This window comes from Lissotriton vulgaris, chromosome 11, assembly GCF_964263255.1.
Source record: "Lissotriton vulgaris chromosome 11, aLisVul1.2, whole genome shotgun sequence".
Classification (NCBI taxonomy): Eukaryota; Metazoa; Chordata; class Amphibia; order Caudata; family Salamandridae; genus Lissotriton; species Lissotriton vulgaris.
The window spans coordinates 104,778,488-104,805,960 of NC_141699.1; the positions used below are offsets into that span (position 1 = coordinate 104,778,488).

The following is a 27,473-nucleotide window of genomic DNA, read 5'->3' on the forward strand; positions in this document are numbered from 1 at the left end:
ATCGAACGGCATGTCCATAAGTGTGTTTTGGACATCGGCCGAGAAATTGGCGGACCTCAACCGGGCCTGACGACGAATCGCCACCGTCGTTGCCATCGCTCTGCCTAGAGAGTCGGTAGTGTCCAGCCCACACCGGATGGAATACCGTGCCGCATCTCGGCCCTCCACAAGGGCCTGGCTGACTTTAGCCCGTACCTCCAATGGGTATTCTGGCAGCACGGCCGCGACCCTGCTGCCAGAGAGTGGGTGTAGCGGCCCAAGAGGCACGCGGTATTAACTGACCGCAATCCCAAACTCAGGGAGGAGAATACCTTCTTCCCGTAATTCTCGTACCTCTTGGATTCCCTGTCGGGGGGAGCCGACAGGAATGCGGTCTGGGAATTGGAGGCCTGGATAACCAGGCTCTCAGGGGTGGGGTGGGTAGACAGAAAGCTAGGGTCACCCGGAGCCGGGCGGTGGCGTCTGGCCACGTTCCTATCCACAGGCTGCCCCGTGGCAGGCCTGGACCAAGTGCCCAAAAGAACGCCTGACAAGGCCTCATTAAACGGCAGCAGAGGCTCGGCCGAGCTTGACTGCGATCTAGTGACGGGATTACCTCAAAAAATACAAGCAACAACATCATTCATCCTCTCTAAAGTTAATATTGCTACCAGACCATTATAACATTGCAAACAATTCATTAGAAGGCTGCAAAGAATCCAGAATTCTGCAGCGACTACTTCTAAATCTAAATATACAACCCATCATCTTTCCAATACCAAAGGCACTACACAGGCTTCCAGCTGCAGGAAGATCCGATTTCAAACTAGTATGGATTACTCACAGAGCTATACATGGCAAACTACCAAAATGCCTTCAATCCAAAAACACCAAATTACTGAGAGCCAGTGCTTTATTTGAGCCGGTGGTTTCCGGTGCTCAGCACCACCACTTAATCGTCGGCACCAGCATTTATGACAGTCTGCCACATGATGACATAGTCTGACTAATTTTAGAATGAGCACAACAACAGTTGTTTAGTAATTCTATATACAATCAAAATGATTAATACCTGCTGTCCACAACACTTTTATACTTTGGATGGCCTGGAACAGTCTGAAATGTCACATTTGTAGAGATCTAATAATCAATGGGGGGAGGAGGAAGTCTGATCCGTTCAGTTTCCTATAATGAATGCGCTGATCAATGGGAGAAGGATCACTTGTCCTGCATAACCAGGGTATGCAGGAGGAACGTGGGGTGTCCCGTGTAAAAGACCCTCATGCACGTGATGGGAATGTTGGTAACAGCGGTATATGTTGGTTCTCCGCTCTTCATTCACGTGAGTGCATAATCATCGGGTCAGTATGGTTATGCAGCCTCCACCAGGAGGTTTTTACCCATGGTTAAAACAGTAGTGATCTAGTGACGTGGGTGGTGGTAAGAATAAAAGTCCCCGGACAGCCAGATAGTACAATTTATTAGGTCTGGATTCTGGTGACTGGAAAAAACTTTGTAAAGTGCGTTTATGGACTGATAATGAGTACTAGCACACTTAAAGTTAGTGGATAAAAATGGCCATTTTTATCCACTAACTTTAAGTGCTGCATAACCCTGGTTATGCAGGACAAGTGATCCTTCTCACATTTGTAGAGGTGTTATGGTTGGTGGTTATGTTGGTATGGTTATTGACAGAGCTGAATGGGGCAATGGCTGGTGCAAGCTGCAGTGACCTTTTGACAAGGGCCCTAGTACTACAACTTAAAAAAAAAAAAAATATATATATATATATATATATATATATACAAATTAAGCACTGCTGAGAACAAAGAAAACTTCTTCCCAAGCTGGCTCTGCATTTATTTATTTATTTATTTTTTATGTTGAAAACCTTTATTTGAGGAAATGGATGCGTACAAATACGGGCCTACAACCCGGGGGCCGGCCACGGAACAAAACTGGAAAGCACCATTATCAATTAAAGGCACAGAGTGGTTAGACAATATTACATAACGCTGTAAGTCAATGATATTAACTAACTGGAACCACTCGACATAGGATCAGAGGAGGTTAATTTTATATATTAAAGAATAAGGGATCAGTTGTATAAGTAGCAACCTGGTGTACATGGCGGGGAACAAACCAACTGTTTCATTGCAGTACAGCCATAAAGCAATAATCAGAAAGGTCCATAACATGCAAAACATAGGTTCGCTTACAGTTCCTCAATGGTAGTATTCACGCCCGGCCACATGTACCCAGAGACAAGCTGAACAGTGTTTCCGCAGTTATAAAAACCATCAGGGAAACAGATAAATTGCAATCATTATACTTCCCAACCCTAGAAATAAGAAAACAACAGTACTAAAGAGAAAAGGAAGTAGGGGTACTCCACGTTGCTGTACCCGCCCCACGGTGGCAATGGCAGTCAATAATACAAATAGAGAACGTGTTTGGGGGAGGATCGATTAATTCAGGAGAAACAGAGCCAATGGGACCATATTACATACAAAACCTATTCATCCCCTCCCAGTAACTCACCCCGCAGGGTTACGCACAGTCGTGGAGATCCAAGAAAAGGACACGAAAGAGCCATAGAAACAAAGAACTACCTGATAGACCCTACTCCACCCGTCCCACCCTGCACCCCTGCAGAAGGCTACGGCCTACCCCCCAGCAGCGTGCCTGTCACCCTAATTATGAACCCGAACTATAGAAAAAGATAATATAGGGAAACTGGAAAGGAAAGAGAGAAAAAAGAAAAGCCTGGGGAGAGGAACCATTTAGCAAATGTCGCGGCCCCCGCCCCCCGCCCCCCGCCCACACACGCCATAAGCGTGGCCCAAAACGAAACTGGCAAGTGTTCAGTAATACGGAAATACGAAGGAATCAACAAAGTATCACAATTTGGGGCAGTCCACAACTCCATTCACCGATTAGTAGTCCTCCGAAGTAAGAACCGGGTTCATCCTAGTCCTTTCTTAGCTAACGTCGCAATGTGCGTCGATCCAGTGGGCATAGGACATGGCGATGAGAAAAGGCCGTGGAAAAGTTTCTGGACTATCAATGGAAGCAGCCATGGGAACCCTCTCTCCCGAGGGCATTGCAGAAACTGTTCACGGCAGCCTTGTACACCAGTGTCAATGAACACCAGCGGTTCCACCCGCTCACGTATCGGATCATCGCTCCCCCAACCAGAAAGCGGGGAACAATCAACGACCTCACCGGGCCCATCCGCGTCCTTAAGAGCTGACCCGGGAGCAATGGCGGCCATTACATCGCCCCGCACACAAGAGTCAAGGATCATGGTTGACCTCCAGTTCTTCAAGGCTTGCAGGACGTCGCCAATCATGGGTCTGAGCTCACCAGTGCAGGCCCAAGCGGAGCACAAGGGCAAGAAATCGGCATCCCGGGACCCTGCACAGGACACGGCAACAGCCGCCATTTTGCGACTATTACGCCATCTCTTCGGAATCATCTCCAGGGGTGAGCTCAACAGCAGAACCCCGGCGGGATCCCCCTCGAGCGCACAAGCAGCACCCACAGCGCTAAAATGATGACCACAAAAGAGGGGGACACGTCGGCGACACCACTCCGCCAGGATTCCTCTTCGCCACTGAGCGAAGGAGCCCGGTATAGCCGGACGGCAACAAAGGGGGGAGCCACCAAACACGGCGTCCCCAACCCACAACTTGCCGCACACCACCTCTGGATCACCGGACGGTAGTCCCAGGCACGTTCATTTGCCTCCGGGCTCTTCGCACATCGGCATCTTCCGGCCGGCCCCAAGCCTCCACCCGAGGCTGCCGCCGAAACCGTCTCGCCGGCAACTCGCTAAGGGCGAGGCCCCGGTCTCAGCCCCGGGGAGGCCGCACTTTCCGGGAGGACACCGCTGTGGATCCACCGAACACCGGACCCACCAGGATGGATGGTAAGTTATTGCAAAGCACTGCATATAAGTTGTTGTCCGTTTTGGGCAGGATGAGCGACAGGATATTAGAATTTAGGCAGGTAGGACGGCCGCTCTGCATTTATTAATTCCTACTTATATGAAGAAAACTATTGATGGCAGTACGTTTTTTGTTCAAGTCATCAAACTATGGAATTTCCTTCCTACAAAGATTAGAGCCATGGAGAAGCTCACAAAATTTGGAAGAACGGTTCACAATGTGATACATGATCTTGTTCACAAAAACGAGTGGCATCGCAAATTCCGGCCTCCCTACCTACAGTCAGATGCCCACCAGAAGGCTCTAATTCAAGATCAATGAAGAACAAATCAGCACAATCCGTTTACAAACACGCTCTTGAAGTCCCAGATGCCCCTACCAACTAACCAATTACGTGTCTGTTTCAAACAAATACATAAAAGAAGGAACGATGCAAATCAAAGAGATGCCCCTCTCCTCCAAATCTAACCTGACAAAACCAAAGGACCAGCTATCAGGACACGCCACAGCCTCACACTTGAAAGACCAAGTCATAAAGTATGGAAATAATATTTGCGAATAAAGTAACCTATGAAAGGACAAACTGTTCAACATTATTGCAACCGAAATGGAACAACCAAAGGGGAGATAACATGAACCACCCTGTCCAAAGGCAACTACCATCTATGTTGCCTGCCTGAATCTGCTATTTCTGCAAGTGGCTGTGCCTCTCCTCACAAACTCTCCTATTCTGTAACCATTCGTTGAAAGCAAACAATACCCAACCCCCTCTGGACTCTCTACTCCTCACACCATCCCTTTGGATGAACTCACACTCATACTTACTCTTACTAACGTAATCTACCACAAAGAAAACGGAGGAAAAGTATGGAAAGTTTCCTGAGAACACAAAACTAGTCTCAATAGCCACAATAACTCATATACACTAGAATACCCACAAGCCTTGGGTTCCGGAGTAGCGTATTACCAGCCACAAAGCACGGTTATTCCTGGTCAGGGGTAGTAAGCGCCATATTAATGCAATTACAAATACAATAATATGACTGAAGTGTGGAGCCCAATACGAGACAGTCAACAACCGCAACGTGATCTGTCCGCAGTGTGGGCCTCGAATTGATACTATTGCCACACTGCACATATTCTGCCTGGCGTACAGGACCTAGCATTGACACTATCACCACAATGCACATAATATGCATTCAGTGAATAGTGCATTATAGACCCAGTTGGCATACTGCGCTAAATCTGCAAGCAGTGGGATCTCGCACTAACACTATCACCATCACCACAGTGCACATAATATACATCCAGTGGGAAGCCCAGCACTACTTATATCATAACAGTGTACCCACACCATACATGCAGTGTGACACTATAACCACACTGAACATAATATGCATCCAGTGCGGAGCCCAGTACTACTGATATCACGACAGTGTACATACTCGACATGCAGTGTGACACTATAACCACACTGCACATAATATGCATCCAGTGCGGAGCCCAGCACTACTAATGTGAAAACAGTTCAAATACTCTATATGCGAAGCCACACTATAACCACACAGCACATAATATGCACCCAGTGCGGAGCCCAGTACTACTAATATCACGACAGTGTACATACTCTACATGCAGTGTGACACTATAACCACACGGCACATAATATGCACCCAGTGCTGAGCCCAGCACTACTAATATCATTACAATGTACATAGTCTATATGCAGTATGACACTATAACCATACGGCACATAATATACTTGCAGTGTGGAGCCCAGCATTACTTATATCATAACAGTGTTTATACTCTACACGCAGTTTGACACTACAACCACACTGCACATAATATGCATCCAGTGCGGAGCCCAGCACTACTAATGTGAAAACAGTTCAAATACTCTATATGCGAAGCCACACTATAACCACACAGCACATAATATGCACCCAGTGCGGAGCCCAGTACTACTAATATCACGACAGTGTACATACTCTACATGCAGTGTGACACTATAACCACACGGCACATAATATGCACCCAGTGCTGAGCCCAGCACTACTAATATCATTACAATGTACATAGTCTATATGCAGTATGACACTATAACCATACGGCACATAATATACTTGCAGTGTGGAGCCCAGCATTACTTATATCATAACAGTGTTTATACTCTACACGCAGTTTGACACTATAACCACACGGCACATAATATGCATCCAGTGCTGTGCCCAACACTACTTATATCATTACAATGTACATAATCTATAGGCAGTGCGACACTATAACCACACAACACATAATATGCATACAGTGCGGAGTCCAGCACTACCAAAATCAAAACAGTGTACATATTTTACATGCAGTGTGACACTATAACCACACAGCACATAATATGCATCCAGTGCTGAGCCCAGCACTACCAATATCAAAACAGTGTACATACTCTACATGCAGTGTGACACTATAACCACACGGCACAATATGCATGCAGTGCGGAACCCAGGACTACTAATATCAAAACAGTGTACATACTCTACATGCAGTGCGACACTATAACAACACAGCACAATATGCATGCAGTGCGGAACCCAGCACTACTAATATCAAAACAGTGTACATACTCTACATGCAGTGTGACACTATAACCTCACAGCACACAATATGCATCCAGTGCGGAGGCCAGCACTACCAATATCAAAACAGTGTACATACTCTACATGCAGTGCGACACTATAACAACACAGCACAATATGCATGCAGTGCGGAACCCAACACTACTAATATCAAAACAGTGTACATAATCTACATACAGTGCGACACTATAACCACACGGCACATAGTATGAATCCAGTGCGGAGCCCAGCACTACTAATATCAAAACAGTGTTCATACTCTACATGCAGTGCAACACTATAACCACACTGCACATAATATGAATCCAGTGCGGAGCCCAGCACTACTAATATTAAAACAGTGTAAATACTCTACATGCAGTGTGACACTATAACCATACTGCACATAATATGCATGCAGTGCGAAGCCCAGCACTACTAACATCAATACAGTGTACACTCTACATGCAGTGCGACACTATAACCACACAGCACATAATATCGATGAAGGCGCGCCGAAGTTGCGCCTAAGTTAAGCCCGTCTGCGCCCGTTCGCGGCCGGTCGGGGCTAGGGGCCACAATCCCTGCCCATTTTGGGCGAGTCCCCATCCACTATGATAGTCAGGAGCTTCGTGACCTATGCCCACCACTAAAAACGCCCTGCAGACGATCTATGGAGGCGATTGCGCTTCATGATTGCCCCTACTGCTCCTTTAAATGCATTAGGGAACGCGCCGGCTTTGCTGATGGGTGGAGAGTTAAAGGAGGCCTATTGAACTGTCGATCTCTGAGTAAGCACTGCATTCAAATATGGGATCTCCTGTTGGATGAGAAGCTAGATATTCTTTTTCTAACGGAGACGTGGTTGGGCGAACACTCGGACCCGAACATTATCAACGCGGTCCCTCCAGGATATTCCATAGCCAGAATTGACAGGGGAGGAGGAAGAGGTGGGGGGGTTACTATTATTGTAAAGGCCCCATTTGAATGCACTCTACTCCCGACTAAAATAGACAGTAGCGAAGCTGGTACGTTCAATCTGAAGCTTAGTCCACAGGATTCTATATCCGGGATGGATAAGTTACTTACCTGTAATCCTAGTTCTCTTCCAGGGGTATCCTCATCAAAGTCATAAGCACTGAATATTCCCGCCCATGTGCGGGACCCCGGAAACAATATAAAAATATATATGTATAAAACACATATATCTCGCTCCACATATATGTATGTACATATATCATTTTTCTCACATCAATGCAGCCCCAAAACTGAGGCTAAACAATGCAAACACATATACATGAACTGCAATTAGTAAGGAATCAAAAAACACATTAGGTCAAAAAACCCTTGAACTTTGTGTTTTAATGAGTCAAACCACTCATAAATCCTGAAAATTGCTTATAAATAGACATTGTTAGCCTCAGGCTGCATTGCAAAACAATATCATAGAAAATGAAACCATTTTCACAATAACTGGCACCGTGCCTTTAAGGCAGCCATGACCCCAGGCTTCCCATCATGCCTCAGGGGTGACAGTTAGGTCAGTTGTTCTTTGCATAACCCTGAAGACAGGGCTCAACCACAAGATTGAAAAAAAGTACCAAATCTCATTTACCTGGGGAGGCAGGTGGGTTGCTTATGACTTTGATGAGGATACCCCTGGAAGCGAAATAGGATTACAGGTAAGTAACTTATCCTTCTCTTCCAGGGGATCCTCATCAATAGTCATAAGCACTGAATAGAATAGCAAGCCCATCAACCACCTGCAGGTAAATGAGAAGTACATGACCCAACCAAATTATAACAGCCAAATCCTCAGCTGTTAAACAGATTCCTCAGGGAGGCCTGGCCCACCTGGGTATCTGCTCTCGTGTTAGAATCTAGACAGTAATGTCTGGTAAATGTATGGACAGACCTCCAGGTCGCCGCTTTACAAATCTCAGACATGGGAATCTCAGACATGGGCACATCCTGCAGGTAAGCCGCCGTGGCTGCTCTACCTCTAGTAGAATGCGCCTTAGGGGAACCCCCTAAAGTCTTCTGTGCCAATTGGTAAGCAAGCTTGATACACGAAACGATCCACCTGGAGATAGAACGTTTCGAGGCTGCATGACCAGTTCTGATCGATCCGTAGTTAACAAACAATTGATCAGAATGTCGAATAGACTTGGACCTGTCCAGATAGAACTTTAAAACCCTTTTCAGGTCCAAAGAGTGTAACGCCCTCTCAGCTGGAGTAGAGGGATTAGGAAAGAAAGTGGGTAAAGAGATAGACTGATTGACATGAAAATCTGATACCACTTTAGGCAGGAAAGAAGGATGCGTTCTAAGCACCACTCTGTTCAGATGAAAGACTGTATACGGTTTTTTAGTACATAGGGCCTGAATTTCGCTCACCCTACGGGCTGACGTAATCGCTATCAAAAAAGCCGCTTTCCAGGAAATATGCTGTAAAGAAGCTTTATGAATAGGCTCAAAAGGCGAACCCATCAATTTTGATAGGACTAGGTTCAGCTCCCAAGGCGGAGTTCAGCTCCCAAGGCGGAGCAGGAGGCCGTACAGGAGGGTACACCTTCTTTAGACCCTGCAGGAAATCTTTTACTGAAGGAAGCTGAAAAAAAGAAGTTTGTGAAGGTGATCGCCTATAAGCTGTAATAGCGGCTAAATGCACCTTAATGGAGTTAAACTTCAAACCTGCTTTAGTCAGGTACAACAAGTATGGGAGAACTGCTTCTTCCTGACTTTTTACCGGATAGTGACCATTCTGCATGCACCACATATAGAATCTCTTCCACTTGCATGCATAAGAATGTCTAGTGGAAGGGCGTCGTGCTTCTTTCAGAATGGACATGCAGTCCTGTGGCAGCCCTAGATGGCCGTACTGTATGACCTCAGGAGCCATGCTGCCAAGTTCAGTGACGGAAGGTTGGGATGGTGAATCCTCCCGTTCATCTTCGACAACAGGTCCTGCCTGCATGGAAGCCTCTTGTGAGGAGACACTGATAGGTGAAGTAGGTCTGTGTACCACCATTGTCTCGGCCAGTCGGGGGCAATCAGGATCATCGTTGTGCACGAGTGGTTCATCTTGCTCACCACCTTCGGGATCAGCGGAAGGGATGGAAAGGCGTACACAAACTGCCCTGACCAGTCCATTAACAGAGCATTCCCTCTCGTTCCTGGTCGATAGAACCTGGAGGCGAAGCTTGGGCATTTGGTGTTTTCGTCGTCTGCGAAGAGATCTATTGAAGGACGACCCCAAGACTGGAAAATGTCGTCTAGCACTTCGTCGTTGAGAACCCAGTCTTCTCTGTCTTCGAAGTGCCGACTTAGTGTGTCCGCCCTCACGTTCTGCTCTCCTGGGAGGTGGACTGCCTGAACAGACAACTTGCGAGCTAGAAGCCAATGCCAGATGCGCTGAGCTTCCAGTGACAGAGTCTTTGAGCGTGTTCCTCCCTGCTTGTTCAAATAGTACATCGTGGTGGTGTTGTCCGTCTGTACTAGAATCATTCTCTCTTGAAGCGAGGGAAGGAACGCTTTGAGAGCCAGGTGAACCGCTCTCAATTCCAGCAAGTTGATATGATAAGTGCTTTCCTTGGGAGACCACAGACCCTGCACTTGTAGGGGTCCCATGTGCGCTCCCCATCCTTGTAATGATGCATCTGTGATGATCGTTTGTGTTGGAGGAGGTTGATGGAAGAGAACTCCCACCTGCATGTTCTGTCTCTTTGTCCACCACTGGAGGGAAGATTGAGCTACCTCCGACAAAGTGATCCGATCGTCCCATCGATCTGAGTGTTGGTCCCATTTGTCCTCCAGATCCTGCTGAAGAGGACGCATCCGAAGTCTGGCGTTCGGTACTAGGAAGATGCAGGAAGCCATCGACCCCAAGAGTGAGGCTATCTTCCGCACCTTCTGGGACCTGTGGAGAAGAACTTGCTGGCACTTGAGGGCTATCGAAAACTGTCTCTCCTCCGAAGGAAACACTTTTCCTACTTCGGAGTCTAGCAGAGCTCCTAGGAAGTGGATCTTCTGAGTGGGCTGTGAGACAGACTTGCTGTAGTTGACATGTAGACCTAGACGCTGACAAAGTTCTATGCATGTCTAGAATTGATTCCTTACATTGCCTGGAGTTGGACCTTTCAACAGCCAATCGTCTAAGTATGGGTATACGAAGACTCCCCTGCGGCGTAGAGCTGCCGCCACCACTGCGACACACTTGGTGAAAACTCTGGGAGCCGACTTCAACCCAAACGGAAGGACTTTGAACTGGTAGTGAGAGGTCCCCACCCGGAATCGAAGGAATCTCCTGTGATCTTGCCGTATTGGTATATGGAAGTACGCATCTTGAAGGTCCATCGAACACATCCAATCCCCCTGCCTGAGATGTGGATATATCTGGTGAAGTGCCAACATGCGAAACTTTTCTTTTCGGACATGCAGATTGAGTGTTCTCAAGTCCAGAATGGGCCTGTATTCTTCCTTTTGGCCCTTTTTTCTGACCAGAAAATACCTCGAGTACACTCCTTTCCCCCTTTGGGACACCGGAACTCTCTCGATGGCTTCTTTCTCGAGGAGTGTAGATACTTCTGCCTTTAACCTTTGTAGCTGGTGGCTTGATGTTGACATCGGGGAAACGTGTGGAGGTAGACGATGGAAACGAAGACAGTACCCATTCTGCAGCGTAGACAACACCCATTGATCTTTTGTAATGGCCTGCCACTCTGTCCTGTGATGTGCAATGCTTCCCCCCACTGGAGTGGGTAACGGCGCTGGGGGAAGTGAAGACTCATTGCTTCTGCTGAGCTTTATTGAAGTTGTTGCCTTGGCGCTGATTTCCATTTCCCTTGGAATTGCCCTTGCCTTTGTACTGTGCCTTTTGCTGGCCCTGCTGGTTCTGGCCTTTCTGCCATTGAGGGGTTTAAACCCTCTGCTTCGAATAACCTTTGTTGTTCGAACGGAATTTCTTCTTGAATTCCTTTTTCTTCTCGAGTCCCACCGCTTTGAGAGTGTCCAACTCGGTCTTCATCCGCTGCATCTCCTCATCCGCACTTGCTCCAAAAAGAGATGTGCCTAAAAAAGGAAGGTTTAGGATTCTTGCTTGAGCCTCTGGTTTTAATGCTGTGAGGCGTAACAAAGATGTTCTCCTTGCTGTAACTCCGTGCACATAGCCATGCGCAGCCAGCGTTGCCCCATCTGCTGCCGATCCTATAATCTGATTGGAGACTTGACTGCCCTCCATCAGAACCTCCTCAAAGTCCTTTCTATCTTCCTCAGGAAGTTTTGCGGTAAATCTCTGAAGTGAGTCCCACAGAGACCTGTCATACCTGCCGAGCAGGGCTTCCGCGTTGGAGACCTTGAGGAAAGAGGCCGAGGTGTTACACACCCTTCTCCCCCATGAGTCCTGCACCTTGCTATCGTTATCCGGAGGTACCGTGGATGAGGAAGCCACCGCATTGGATTTTCTTGCCGCCGTAATGATCACTGAATCTGGCGGGGGATCAGCTTTGAGGAACAGAGGATCCTCTTCCGGAGGACGATACTTTTTGAGAATCCTCGCTGGAACGGACTTCACCGTTGCCAGAGTGAGGAAGACTTCATTCACATGTTCCATTATACCCAGAACCAACGGCAACAACGGTTTGGGTGCTGATCTATGTTGCAGGGTTTAGAATATGACAGTCGTCTTGACTTGTGGAGCTGTCATCGGTACTCCCAATTTCAGGGCTCCCCTGCCCAAGATATCTTGGAACGAGAAAATATCCTCAGTTGGAGACACTCTTGAGCGTGGACTGTTTGTAAGAGTCGGGGAGTACTCCCTGTGAGATCGCGTTCTCAACGAACTTGAAGAACTACGTGTCCTCTTGGACCTAGATCTTCTGCTAGAACGCGTCTTGGAACGAGATCGCTCTCTGTGACGAGAATGTCTCTTACTTGAGTGCTTAGAACGAGACCGTTCTCTGCGGGGAAGAGGTTGGTCTCGATATCGCTTTAGGCGATCTGCCGTCTCCTTGTCCTTTGCCCAGTGATGAAGAGGTCTATTCCACCTTGGGGAAAGATGAACAGAAGGAGACTTGTGGACAGGATCCTTCGCAGGTGTACGTGACCGTGGAGGTTGATCCGTTCGATCCTGTTGCGATCTTGCAGGGGATTTGGACCTCCCCCTATTAGATGCGCCGCTCTGTCCATCCGAGGATCTGCCACTCCCGATGATGAGGAAGATGAGGAAAGACTCACCAGAGATCCAGAGGAAGACCTCGAGCGAGATCTTTCTTCTGCGATTCTCCGTCTCTTGGCAGGAGGATCCTGCACTGGAGATTGTTCCACCTCCGCAGCCGATGCTGAACCTGGAGAACCCAACTGTGGCTCCAGGACATGAGTCTGGTCCAATAAGTCACTTTCCTTGTCCCGAACCACCTCCTTTGATTTTGCAGGAGTAATGTTCTTTGTCTGTGAAGAACTTCTCTCCCTGGATCTTTGCTGATCCCTCGACGGTGGATGTATCGACGCCGAGCAGGTAGGCGCTCCCTCGACGTCGACCGTGATTTCTCTAACGTCGACCTCGGGTGGCGATGACTGTCCTTCGACGTTGAAGGCTGTCTGCTCGACGTCGATGGAGGCTGTTTCGACGCCGATCGCCGTTGATTTGACGGCGTCTGGGTGTGCCTCAACTCCAAATGCCGCTCCGACGTCGAACGCTCTCGTCCAGGCGTCGACGTTGGCTGCATCGACGTCGACCGATGATGTGTCGACAGAGGCTCCCTCGACGTCGAACGACCATGGCTAGTCGTCGACGGAGGATGGCTCGACGTCGAACGCCGATGGACCGACGTCGACGGAGAATGCCTCGACGTCACAGCATGACGATGCTGTTTCGACGTCATACGGCTCGCCGTCGAGCTCTTCCGCTTCGACGGCGACCTGTCCCTCGACGCTGACTGAAGCGGAGGTACCTTCGATGTAGACGCTGAAGACATCTTCTTCGTCGCCGTCGACTGCTTCTCCAACGCCGATCCCGACGTCGAATGTGAACCAGTCGGGGCTTCTCTCGACGTCGACCGCGTCTTCCGACTTTTCTGCTTCTTGGGAGATCTTCCTCTCTCAGAAAGCCCATAAGCTCTAATCCTCTCCCGATCTTTAAGAGTCCTGGAAGATAAAACCTGGCAGTGTTCACAGGTTTTAGAGGAATGAGAGTCTGGTAGGCACAGGATACAGACTGAATGAGAGTCAGTCTTGGCCTTCTTCCTTCCACATGAAGGACAATTGTTAAAGAGAGAAGGCATCTTTGACAGGAAAAATACCTTTTTTAAGTACAAAGATTGTTTAAGCAGCACTCTAGGTCTAAAAGACGTCGAGTGAAGTCAAAAATTCTAGTTAAAGTTGAATATTTTTTGACAGAAAGTCAAAAAGAAAAGGAGCTGTTTCACCAGGGTCCTGACTGAAGGAGCCGGAAAGAACAACTGACCTAACTGTCACCCCTGAGGCATGATGGGAAGCCTGGGGTCATGGTTGCCTTAAAGGCACAGTGCCAGTTATTGTGAAAATGGTTTCATTTTCTATGATATTGTTTTGCAATGCAGCCTGAGGGCTAACAATGTCTATTTATAAGCAATTTTCAGGATTTATGAGTGGTTTGACTCATTAAAACACAAAGTTCAAGGGTTTTTTGACCTAATGTGTTTTTTGATTCCTTACTAATTGCAGTTCATGTATATGTGTTTGCATTGTTTAGCCTCAGTTTTGGGGCTGCATTGATGTGAGAAAAATGATATATGTACATACATATATGTGGAGCGAGATATATGTGTTTTATACATATATATTTTTATATTGTTTCCGGGGTCCCGCACATGGGCGGGAATATTCAGTGCTTATGACTATTGATGAGGATCCCCTGGAAGAGAACCTCTTATATAGACCCCCAGGCAGCAACGGAAACTTCAGGTCTAGTATCATTGAGGGCGTCGCTCACTTAGCTATTAGACAGAGCAAACTGTTAGTTTTAGGTGACATAAACATGCATTTAGAAGATACTCAATTGAAAGATGTCACTGACCTTCGTCAGCAATTTCAGGAACTTCAACTTGAGCTGAAAAACGACTCCCCTACGCATACACTCGGTCACCTATTAGATCCGGTGTTCGCTAGCTGGGATGGTGTTACTGTGGATACCCCAATCCCGATTCCATGGTCAGATCACTATTTAGTTCCCTTCGAGATAATTAGCCCAGTCTATGAGAAGAACATAGCTGACACAAAAAAAAATTTGTATCGCAAATGGAAGCAGTTCTCCCAGAATAGTTTTAATAGGTGTATACTAAGCGGGGGTCCGCTGGATGGCGCGGATATTGAGAGTGCGAACTCTAAGCTTGATGAGCGCATTCTAAATGCCTTAAACTCCACGGCGCCAATAAGCAGCTCTAAGTCTTGTAGTAAAAGAAGCAGGACCGCCCCCTGGTTTATTCCAGAGTTACAGCTGGCTAAATCTGAGTGTAAGAGGCTGGAGCGCAGCTGGCGGCTGACATCCTGCTCTGGGAGTAAGGATGGCTACAAGTTAGCTATGAGGAAATATCAAAGGCAAGTGCGAGGGGCCAAGGCCGCATATTACCACACGCGGATAGAAGAGGCAGAGCACTCCGCGAAGGAGTTATTTAAAATTTTTAAAGAAATATCCCAGGTACCGAGCCTAAACGCCCCGTCTACCGATTCAGTGGCAGAGTGTAACCGGGTGGCTGAATTCTATGCTGGGAAAGTCAAGAATATTTATGCTTCCTTTTCTGAACAACCTGCTCGTGGCCTTGAGTTTATAGAACCACTGGGGTGGGGAGGGCTGATGTTGAGATTGGAGCACTTCGGTATCCCCCCGTCGGAAGACCTTCGCAGTATCTGCCGCAGTGTAAAATCAGGCTCCCTGCGCCTCCCAGGGTGCTGGCTGAGTGTTTGGAGGTACTTGAACCCCTGCTTAGGCAGGTGCTTCCCGTTTCCTTCACCTCCCAACAGCTCCCGGCAGACTGGAAGATGGCTATTGTCCTGCCAATCAGGAAAAAGCCGAATGTGGGTATGGAGGTTCTTGAAAATCTGAGACCTATATCTCTTCTTTCCTATTCAGCCAAAGTGGTAGAGAAGGTCGTAAATCGTCAACTGGTGGATCACCTGGAGAGGGCTGAGATTCTTCACTCCTCTCAGTCGGCCTTCCGGGCAGGCTTCTCGACGGAGACGGCCCTTCTGAGAGTCACTGAAACGTTGAGACAGGGAGCGGATGCTGGGTACACCATGGCACTGGTGATGCTTAATCTCAGTGCCGCTTTTGACACTGTAGCACACTCCATCTTGCTGCAGTGTCTTAGCGATGGTGGTGTAACCGGGGCTGCCTTGGGATGGCTCAAGTCATTTCTCACGGGCCGTTTCTTCCAAGTCCAACTGGGGTCTGCCCGCTCTTCTGAAATGGCACTGGACCAGGGGGTGCCTCAGGGCTCTGCCCTGAGCCCCACCTTATTTAACCTATATATGGCCCCCCTGGCCGGGATCGTTCAGGCGTATGGAGTGGAATTAGTATCATACGCCGATGACACCCAACTGCTGTTATCTCTGTCCCAAGCCCATGCAATGACAGCATCCAACTTTAAGGCCTGTATGCAGGCTCTGGCTAATTGGATGGACTCCCACTGCTTAAAATTGAATGGCTCTAAAACGGAGGTGTTGACAGTGGGTGGAGATAGTCTTAGTTGGTCATCAGAGTGGTGGCCGCCATGTCTGGGTCCCACCCCGGTACCATGCGAGGAAGCAAAAAACCTAGGGGTGTGGGTTAATCCCACCCTGTCTTATGAGGGACATTTCCGACGACTAGTCGGTAAATGCTTTGGTGTTCTAAAAACACTGAATAAAACGCTGGACCTACTCCCCCTGCCAGCCAGACGGACCTTGATTCAGGCGCTGGTTACTTCCCGGATGGATTATGGGAATGTGCTATTCCTGGGGGCCACCGAGAAACGTTTGGGGCGATTACAAGTCCTGCAAAATTCGGCCGCACGTCTGGCTCTGAGACGACCTAGGAGAGCGGCCTCCAGTCTGGCTCTGGACACCCTGCACTGGCTGCCGGTTAAGAAAAGAGTCCAATATAAATGCCTCCTGATGTGCCATCGTATTGTATGGAAGAGGGCCCCTTCTTATTTGGATAACCTAGTGTGCAGATATGAACCCTCGAGGGCTCTTCGCTCGGGAGGCTCGGGTCAGTTAGTGGTCCTGCGGGCTAATAAATCAAGAATGGGAGGGCGCTCCTTTAGTGTAATGGCTGCCCGCAGCTGGAATAAGCTCCCTCTGGAGATGAGACTAGAGAGCGCGGAAGTCACGTTTAGAGCATTACTGAAAACTCATCTGTATAGGCTCTTGGGGCACGTTGGGGCGGGCAGTCTATGCTCAAGTGTCTAGCTCTTCCTTACTAGCGCGGGGACACAATGGGAAGGTGTTACCAGGCGCTTTATAAACTGTCTATTATTAATATTATTATTATTAATATGAATCCAGTGCGGAGCCCAGCACTACTAATATCAAAATAGTGTACATACTCTACATGCAGTGTGACACTATAACCATACTGCACATAATATGCATGCATTGCGAAGCCCAGCACTACTTATATCATTACAATGTACATAATCTATATGCAGTGCAACACTATAACCACACGGCACATAATATGCTGCCAGTGGAGAACCCAGCACTACTAATATCAAAACAGTGTACATACTCTATATGCAGTGCGACACTATAACCACACTGCACATAATATGCATGCAGTGCGGAGCCCAGGACTACTAACATCATAATAGTGTACATAATCTACATGCAGTGCAACACTATTACCACACAGCACATAATATGCGTCCAGTGCGGAGCCCAGCACTACTAATATCAAAACAGTGTACATACTCGACATGCAGTGTGACACTATAACCACACTGCACATAATATACATGCAGTGCGGAGCCCAGCACTACTAATATCACAACAGTGTACATACTCGACATGCAGTGTAACACTATAACCACACTGCACATTATCTGCCTGCAGTGGAGGAGTCACACTGACACCATCTTTATACAGCTGGCCTCTCTCCAGTGTGCCCAAGTGAAGCAGTATCTCCTTGCACTCCCGCATGTAGACTTCACTCTCTTGCACACCTCCTTCACCTGCAGAGACCCTCAAAGGTCCCAGAGTAAGTGCCTGGCTCCGGGCCCAGTTTTTCCTTAGCATCCGAGTATCTGTACTCCTGGTTATCTGAAAGAGACAGCTAGTTATAGATTCTTTATCTTAGAATTACCCCCAGGCGTCGGACTGGAACCGGAGAATTTTTTTTTCTTAGCAGTACACCTGCGCGTCGGTAGGCGGCGGTCGACTCCACGTCCGTCATCGATGTCTCATTCGCTGGGATGACATCGCGGTGCCCACTTAGACGCCGCCCCTGTGCTCCGATGTCAGTTCTTTCATTTTCTGTGCCACCCTAGCGCAGATCCAGAGACAACTACCTCTTTAGTCACTTTTTGACTAAGCTTTTTTTTTACTTTTGTCGACTTCTTTTTTGAGTCTTCAACAGATGGTGCACGAGGGATGTCCCATCGTCGGACCGACTTCAAATCCTGCGAGGCCTGCCACAAACTGATGTCTGTGACAGACCCGCACCTCCTGTGCCTTTGGTGTCTAGAGTGCAACCACAACCCGAAATCGTGCTCCGACTGCCGGGCCATGAATACTAAGTCTTTGCGGGAGCGGTCCAAAAAGCTTTTGGAGTCCTGGCAATCAGCTCTGCGTCGTTCCCGGTCTCGCTCAAGGGGAAGGTCTTGAGACCGCTCACGGAGCCACCACACCTCATCCCACTCCAAGACTTTGAAATACTCGGGTAAGTTGAAGCACAAGAAGAAGGCGAAGAAGCACCGGCGCTCTTCGCCTTCCCCGTCTGTTGGCTGATGCTAAACGGGACCCAGAGTGTCGCTGCTCAAAGGCTCTGTCTTTGGTGCCTCCTTCTTGGTCGAGTCCGCGCCTCACCTGTTTCCGGGAGCCAGAGCGTCCCCTGCCCAGCTTTGTGCATTTTACAAAGCCCTCGATTCCATCTTTGGGCAGCCTGACTCTGCTGGCGCGCCTTTGGGCCCCATGGAGTCGGTTGGTGGTCCTGGACCTTCGATGCCGGTGGCTTCGATGCCGGTGGCTTCAGCCCCGCAGGACTCTAGCGGATCCAGGCCTGGATCCGGATCGAAGCCGGTCGACCTTACTCAACCTTCCCCGGCGCCCATACCCGTGACGACGCCCCGGTGTCGGTCGTGTCCTCGGCTGACGCGGTCTCCAACCTCAACCCCGAAATGGACCAGGCACCGGACTGACGTCTGCCAACGTTGGATCCGACGCCGGAGGGTACTTTTGTTCCCATGTTCATCCCTGGTGTTCCCTATCGCCCAGACCCTTTGGCAGACTAACTTGAAGAGCCGGACTGGAGAGAGAACCTTAGTGACGCCAGAGGTCTGGACACTTCTCCACACCTTGGCATGCTTTCTGCCCCCTACTGTGGCTACAGAGGAGGGAGCATCTTATGCTGTGGTGGTACGAAGGGCAGCCGAGGCCTTGAGCCTGGTGCTTCCTTCAGTGGCGGTCAAGACTTATCTCTTGACAGAGGTGCTTCAGCTAGTGGCAAACTCTTCTGAACCCCTTTTGCCTTTCAACAAATCTCTCACCGACATCCTTCTGGTCACCTAGTCCAAGCCCAGCACTGGGGCTCCTGTGTAAAGGACGATAGCCTGCCGCCACTGCCCGGCTCTGGGCGACCCAGTTTTCCTCACCCAACACCCTTCCCCTGAGATCATGGTGGTCCAAGCCTCTTCTTCCAAGGGCGCATTCCCTTCTGCTCCCCCAGACAGGGAATCTAAGAAGCTGGATCATCTTGGGAAGCGCAGATTCTCTTCCTCCAGCTTGGCACTGCAGTCCGTGAATGCCGCGTGCCTCTTGGGCCGATACTCCCAATCTATCTGGACTACGGTCGCACAAGTGCTGTCTCAGTGGCCGGAGGGGGCCTAGGCCGTTCTCTCCCAAGCCGTGGCAGATAGGAGGGATGCAGTAAAATTCGCGATTCCCTGTGGACTGGATACCACTGACTCACTGGGCAGAACAATTGCTACGTCGGTAGCCCTTTAGGCGCTACGCCTGGTTGAGGATGCCTGGCTGTTTGGGGGATGTCCAGTCAACATTGATGGACATCCCCTTCAGTGGCTGTTGCCTTTTCAGTGACAAAGCAGACTCTGCGCTGGAGCGCTTTGCAGTTTCTCGAGCTACAGCCAGATCCTTGGGCCTCGCTGCGACCTCCCGTCCCCCTCAGTCTGCTTTTCGCGGCTACGGCAGGGGCACCCAACCACTCCTGACCCAATCCACCCACTGGTTCACGCAAGCTGCGCAACCTCTGCGTGGTCACGAACATGGGACCCAGCGACATGGGTCTGGGAGCCAGCAGGCGGGCAAGTCCACCCTTCCCGCCCTGCAGCGGCCTCTAAACCTTCCTAGTCCTACCTTTCAGGTTCACCAAAGGCCAGTGGGCAGCAGGATTCGCCATCACCTCCCCCACTGGCAAACCATCACGTTGGACAGGTGGGTTTTGCAAATAGTCCGAAGGGGCTTCTACCTCCCCTTCGAGACTATCCCTCCTTCCATGCCACAGTCTTTCAATCGCATTTTGGATGATCATTTGGCACTTCTCTGCCAGGAAGTCTCAGCTCTCTTGGCCAAGGGAGGTATCGAGAGGGTTCCTATGCTGAAAGTAGGTCGTGACTGCTATTCCCGCTACTGTCTGGTGCCCAAGAAGGACAAAGGCCTGCGTCCTATTCTAGACCTCAGGGCCATCAACCACTTCCTCCGGAAGGAGAAGTTCAAAATGCTAACCTTGGCTCAGGTCCTGTCTGCCCTTGACCCTGGAGACTGGATGGTGGCAATAGACTTGCACAATGCCTATTTTACATCCCCGTCCTGCCAGCCCACAGAAGCTCCCTGCGGTTCATGGTAGGCCACGAGCATTTTCAGTTCACCGTGCTCCCCGTTGGCCTTACCTGTGCACCTCGGGTGTTCACAAAAGTGATGGCGGTGGTCGCAGCTCATCTGCGCAGATCAGGGGTTCCAGTCTTCCCCCATCTCCACGACTGGCTGTTGACGGCAGACTCGCGCCAGGCTGTCGTCTCCCACCTCCAGACTATGGCGGACCTCCTGCTTTCGCTGGGGTTCACTGTCAACGTCCCGAAGTCACACCTGACTCCCTCTCAGACGCTCCCTTTCATCGGGGTGGTACTGGACCCAGTGCAGTTCCGAGCCTATCCTCCTGAGCAGCGAATCTGTGATATTCAGGCTATGATACAGATGTTTCAGCCTCTATTCCGGATTTCGGTGAGAATGACCCTGAGGCTGCTGGGCCTCATGGCCTCCAACATCCTGCTGGTGGGTCATGCCAGGTGGCATATGCGGGCTCTCCAGTGGGACCTGGAGTTCCAGGGTCGCAGCATCAGGGGAATCTTTCAGACTACGTCCAGACCTCTGAGGGAACTGCGCAGCAACTGCAGTGGTGATTGATGAACCAAGCTTGGGTCAGAGGCAGATCCCTCTCCCTTCCTCAACCAGATCTTACAGTAGTGACATATGCGTTACTCCTGGGATGGGGCGGCCATCTGGGAGAGGCAGAGATCAGAGGCATCTGGTCTCCGGCAGAGTCTGGGCTCCATATCAACCTGCTGGAGCTCCGGGCGATCCGCCTGGCACTGAAGGCATTCCTTGCCTCTCTTAAGGGGAAATTGGGGCAGGTGTTCATGGATAACTCCCCCAGCATGTGGTACTGCAATAAACAGGGTGGGTTGGGGTCGTGGACCCTATGACAAGAGGCTCTTCGTCTCTGGATATGGCTGGAACATCGGGGCATGTCCCTGGTGGTTCAACACCTGGCAGGTTCTTTGAACGCCAGGGCGGACAAACTCAGCCGACGGTGCCTGGTAGATCACGAATGGCATCTTCACTCAGAGGTGGTGCAAGGTCTCTTTCAGCGGTGGGGAGAGCCTTGGCTGGATCTGCTCGCCACCGAAGAGAATACATGATGTCAGCAATTCTGTGTGTTGAAGTTTCCAAGTCGGCACTCGCTCGGCGACACTTTTCGTCATGTGTGGAACTGTGTCCTCCTGTACGTCTTTCCACCTGTACCACTTCTGCCCAGAGTGCTGAAGATCAAGCGCGACCGGGCCCAAATTATTCCTGTGGCTCTGGACTGGGCACGAAGAGTCTGTCTGGTACCCAGAGCTCCTGAGCATGGCCATCGATCCTCCACTCACGACTGCCTCTTCGGGAGGATCTTCAGTCGCAGCAGCAGGGGAGGGTTCTTCACTTGAACATGTCCAGCATCGACCTCCTTGCATGGAGATTGAGCTGACAGCTTTTGACCTTCCACCCGAAGTCTGTAATGTCATCTTGGCAGCCAGGAGTCCCTCCACTAAAACGTATATGCCTGTCGATGGAATAAATTTGTGGCATGGTGCACAGCAAAGGCTGTGGATCCCTTTTCTGCCCCTCTTTCAGAGGTCCTTTTGTACATACTTTCTTGTGCCCAGCAGGGCTCTGACCTGGGCACTCTTAAAGGCTATCTTGCGGCCATCTCTGCTTTCCTTCGGGTACCAGTTCAGCCATCTTTGTTACAGTCCCCCATTGTAAATAGATTCTTTGAGGTTTGAGGGCATTACTCATCTCTTTCCTCCAACTCCTTTCGTAATGCCCCAGTGGGACTTGAACCTTGTTTTAACCTATCTTATGTGGCTCCCTTCGAGCCTCTTCACAACTGCCCTCTCAGGCTCCTCAGTCTCCCCCGTGGACCAGGCCCTCAGTTTGGGAGCTCCGGCGATGGAGGCCAGTCGACCTCAGCTGAGTAGCTTCTCCTTGCCCCTTTCGGACTTGGTCCTCAGTCTGGAAGCTCCGGCAAGTGAGGCCAGTCGACCCCAGCTGAGTAGCTCTCCCCCGCCCCCCTTGGTCCGGGCCCTCAGTCTGGGAGCTCCGGCGACTGAGGCCAGTCGACCCCAGCTGAGTAGTTCTTCCCTGCCCTCCTTGGACCAGGCTTCCAGTTTGGGAGCTCCGGCGATTGAGGCCAGTCGACCCCAACGGAGTAGTTTTCCTCTGCCTTCCTTGAAGGAGTTCGGCAACCTAGCCCTCACGATCTCATCTGGCTCGCCTCTTGACCCTCTTCCGTCAAAACTCTGGAGGTTGTTTCAGGAGGAACTTTTCCAGCCTTTACATTCCATCTGCTGTCAGTCGTTTGAAACAGGGACTGTACCGGGTTGTTGGAAGAAGGCAGTGGTATCTCCGCTTCTAAAAAAAACCTACGCTTGACCCTGCCTGTCTCTCCAATTACCGGCCAATTTCCCTGCTTCCTTTTCCAGTTAAGATCATGGAAAAGCTGGTCACCCGCACTCTATCCGGCTTCTTAGAAGGGAACACCTGGCTGGATGAGACGCAATTTGGCTTTCGCCCAGCTCATGGGACGGAATCCGCGTTAGTGACCGTGCTAGACAATCTGCGGGCGCGAGTCGACAGTGGTCGGGCAGCCTTTTTGGTGCTGCTCAACATGTCGGCCGCGTTCGACACGGTCAGCCATCCGACCTTGATAGCGAGGCTGGAAGAGTGTGGGGTCAAAGACAAGGCTAGGGACTGGTTAATTTCCTATCTGGACAATCGTCAACAACGGGTGTCGCTCCCTCCCTTCAGCTCAGAGGAGCGGAGAGTGGGACAAGGAGTACCTCAGGGCTCAGCCATCAGCCCTATACTCTTTAATATTTACCTCCGCCCTCTAGTCCAGCTTATTAAATCATTTGGGATCTCTGCATTTAATTATGCAGATGATACCCAAGCTGGTCTTTTCACTGGAGGGACAGGATGCGGTCCCACTGGAGACTTTCCATCGGTGCATGCAGGCCACAGCGGATTGGCTCCGCCTGAACTCGTTACAGTTCAATGGTACTAAAACAGAGGTGCTGCATTGTTCCAGCGACCGAGTTCCCAGGGACCTCCCAAATGACTTTTGGCCCCCGTCCTTTTCAGAGACGGTGTCAGCCACTCAGTCGGCGCGTAATCTGGGGGTCATTTTTGGGCCTAATTTGCAGCTGGATCTGCACGTAAATAAGACCACTTCAACGTGCATGATGCTTATCCGTATGCTGCGTAAGGTCCTACCTCTCCTCCCTGAGCAAGCCAGATCCGAAGTAGTGCGGAGTACCATCCTAAGTCGACTCGACTACTGTAACGCACTACTGTTGGATGCCCCCGCAACACTACTGGGCAAGCTTCATAGGGTACAAAATCTGGCTGCCAAACTCGCCCTTTCCCGCCCCTACTACAGTTCATCTACAGCAGCGTTACAGGAACTCCACTGGCTGCCGGTCCACCTTCGCGTTCGCTACAAAGCAGCGTGTATTGTGTTTAGAGCTATTCATGGCTTGGGACCGATCCCGTTGCGGAGAATGTTTACTTGGTATCTTCCATCTCGAGCCTTACGCTCCTCGTCATCCAAGCTGTTAGTAGTCCCGCGCTTCCAGAGAGTGAGGATGGGTGGCCGATCGTTCAGAGTAGCGGCGGCCAAACTCTGGAACTCCCTGCCATTATCCCTCAGGAGTCTGGAGGCTCTCTCAGCCTTTAGAAAGGCGTTGAAAACCTACCTCTTCCCGAGGACAGGCTAGCTGCTGAAGTTGCTGGATCAGGGTTCAAAGCGCCAGGATGCCCTTGGTGGTGACAGGCTGCGCTATATAAGTATACCACAATACAATACAATACATTAAAAACTGTCTTCCTTGTTGCCATCACTTCTGCTCGCAAGGTGAGTGAATTTCAAGCTCTTTCTTCTAAGCTCCCTTTCTTCTCTGTGCATCCAGACAAAGTGGTGCTTTGAACGAGACCATTGTTCCTTTCAAAAGTGGTTACACTTTTTCACATTGGACAAACCATTACTTTGCCCACCTTTTTCCCACCTCAGCACCCTTCCATTAAGGAGGAGATACTCCATCGTCTGGACCCTAAACATACGCTATCCTTCCACCTTAACCGCAGAAAAGATTTCCGGATGGATGATCAACTCTTCGTTGGCTATGTAGGTGCCAAGAAAGGTCGAGCTGTTCAAAAGCGTGCCATCGCTAGATGGGTTGTCCTTTGTACTAAAGTCTGTTACGCGTTGGCGAAAAAGAAACTTCCAGTGGGGCTCCAAGCTCATTCCACTAGAGCTACGGCAGCCGCCACTGCCCTTGCACACCAAGTACCATTCATTGACATCTGTCAGGCAGCCACGTAGGCATCCTTGCACACGTTCACAAAACATTACTGCCTGGACGGCAAAGTCCGGAGGGACGGCTATTTTGCACGTGCTGTCCTCCAGGACTTTCTGGTGTGAACTTGATTCGCAGTACCTCCTCTGGGGTTGGTATTGCTGGGGTATCTATTTTAAGGTAAGGAATCTACAACTAACTGTCTCAAATGAACAAGTTACTCATAAGTTACTAACCTTCGGTAACAATGACATAGAGACATAGGTTAGGTATAGATTCCTTACTGCCCCACCCATCCTCCCTGCTCTGCGAACTAACTTCTAGGGACAGTGACCCCTTGCAGGGCCCTAGTTTTAGCGCACAAGTAGTCAGTGTCTTGCATGGCTCTATGCTTCTGGCGTGGAAAGTCGTGTCAGAACTGATGTCAGCTAGCAGGGGCGGCGTCTAAGTGGGCACTTAGACGCCGCTATGTCATCCTGGCTAACGGGACGCTGACGACGGACACAAAGTCGACCAACGCCACCTACCGACAGTCAGGGGTACTGCTAAGAAGAAAAAAAAAATCTCCCGATCCAGTCTGATGCCTGGAGGTAATTCTAAGGTAAAGAGTCTTTAACTAACCTATGTCCCTTACAGATACATCATTACCGAAGGTAAGTAACTTGTTCATCACGTCAATAGTTTGAGACTAGAGGTACCACAATGCAAAGAAAATAAACCTCGAGAATGACAACTCATTTGTGGCATCTGTACATTTGAGATCGCTGTAACCCTACTGATACACTCCCAGCTCCCAACTACTGCAGGTCTGCACTTACCAGAGTGGACTTGATGCCAACACTCTCAGCTGCCTGAAATGCCAGGGTGAAATTTCTTCTCTGTGAAAAGAAAAAAAAAGTTTACATTTTGTTCAGATTTCTGTGCCTGTCCCACGTGAACAGAAGGCTGTGAGGTATGACTGCAAGATGATATTGACACATTGTAAAAGCCGAGTGAAGTCTGGAGGGGTTTAGTATAATACAGCGGCCCTCAGTGAGTGTGTGCATGAGGACGCTGCGATGAATAGCTGCTCGGATCTGAGGGCCACCCCAGTGGATCACAAGCCCCTTGCAGCCTCTGCCAACATCTTGTATGACCAAACAAGTTACTGTCTTTAACATCTCTGCCTTGGGAACTGGAGATGCATATCCCGAGAGCCCCAACCAGTTTTCCCATTTTGCCTGGAAGGAGCCTGCAGAACCAGCCCTTTCTCAGAGTGCCTGGCTCCTAAACCTTAAAACAAATATTCCTCTTGATTGGCAGCTGGAACGCTGTGAGGTCCAGTGCCTTGCAGGTCAACTCTTTAAGTACTTAAACTAAACCAGACAGATGAGACCAGAAGAGAGGGCTTCCTGCTGCCGGACTCCCTCTACCTGTGACCGGAAGCAGCGGACCCAACCCCAGGGCCAACCTGAGGAGGGGGAAGAGCTCTACCCATCCGTGCTGCCACAAGGGACCTTTCACCTGCTCCCCCTTGCCACAGTATCCCCGAGACCTCTTCCAACCCTACCCCTTGGGTGTCCAGAGCCTACAAGTTCCAATCGCTGCCGGAAGATTGCCCACACCATGCAGCCTTTGGAAGATCTCCCCAGAGCCTTAACTGCTGTGCATCATTGACCCAAAGGCACTACAGGGACATCAAACGTATTGACTCTCCAGTTCTGTGATTTCTAGCACAAATTAACACTTTAAAATGCAGTGGTAATTTGCCCAGAATTACACTATTTTTGATGGAGTGCTGAACAAAAGTTCAGAATTCAGGGAAACATCTTAGGCACCGGAGGGCATCTGAGGGACTAGAGGGCACTTGAGGGACTAGAGGGCATCTGAGCCACTGTACGTCATCCACTGTACGGCATCTGAGCCACTGTACGTCATCCACTGTACGGCATCTGAGCCACTGGGGGGCATCTTCACTGCACGGGAGTGGCGCATGTGAGTGAGTTCAGACTAGGGGCGAGTGTGGCCCTTGGAATCAGAGTTCTTGACATACCTTGTCCTGGCTGGTCAGCTCTTGGTAAGGAATGTGCGCGGGGAGGTAGGTGTGCAGCAGGGCACAGAATGCCAGCCCGTCGTTCCAGCTGCTGCTGAAGTTTGTGATGTCGATATTCTGTACAGAAGAGACAAAAGAGAGCATTAAATGCAAGCGGTGTAAGAACTACAGATGAACAGAAAGACAGATTCATGAGAACTCATCACCTACTCAGATACACAGAACTGCACTAGTACTGATCACTAGTGCAGAGCCAGTACTCTACGAGAACCCATCCCCAGGTCAGACACAAAACTGCACTAATACTAATCACCAGTGCAGAGAGAGAGAGAGAACTACACAAGAACTCATCCCTACCTCAGAGATACAGAACTGCACTAGTACTGATCAGCAGTGAGGAACCACTACACCATGGGAACCCCATCCCCAGGTCAGAACGGCACTGGAACTGATTACCAGGGCAGAGAGACAGTACTCCATGAGAACCCATCCCCAGGTCAGAGACACATATCTGCGCTGATACTGATCACCAGTGCAGAGAGAGAGAACTACACAAGAACTCATCCCCAGCTCAGAGACACAGAACTGCACT

At 49.8% G+C, this 27,473-nt stretch overlaps 1 protein-coding gene across 2 annotated transcripts in view; it reads right to left on the minus strand.

The window, feature by feature from the left end:
- The window catches only part of SPECC1L (sperm antigen with calponin homology and coiled-coil domains 1 like), a 480,979-nt gene that overhangs the window by 11,797 nt on the left and 441,709 nt on the right, over positions 1-27,473 (minus strand). For both annotated transcript variants that reach the window (XM_086942800.1, XM_086942799.1), the window contains 2 exons: positions 26,882-26,998; positions 25,668-25,727 (listed from right to left, as the gene is read on the minus strand). In XM_086942800.1, the coding sequence (XP_086798926.1) occupies positions 25,668-25,727; positions 26,882-26,998 (177 nt within the window). The remainder of the gene's footprint in view (positions 1-25,667; positions 25,728-26,881; positions 26,999-27,473) is intronic.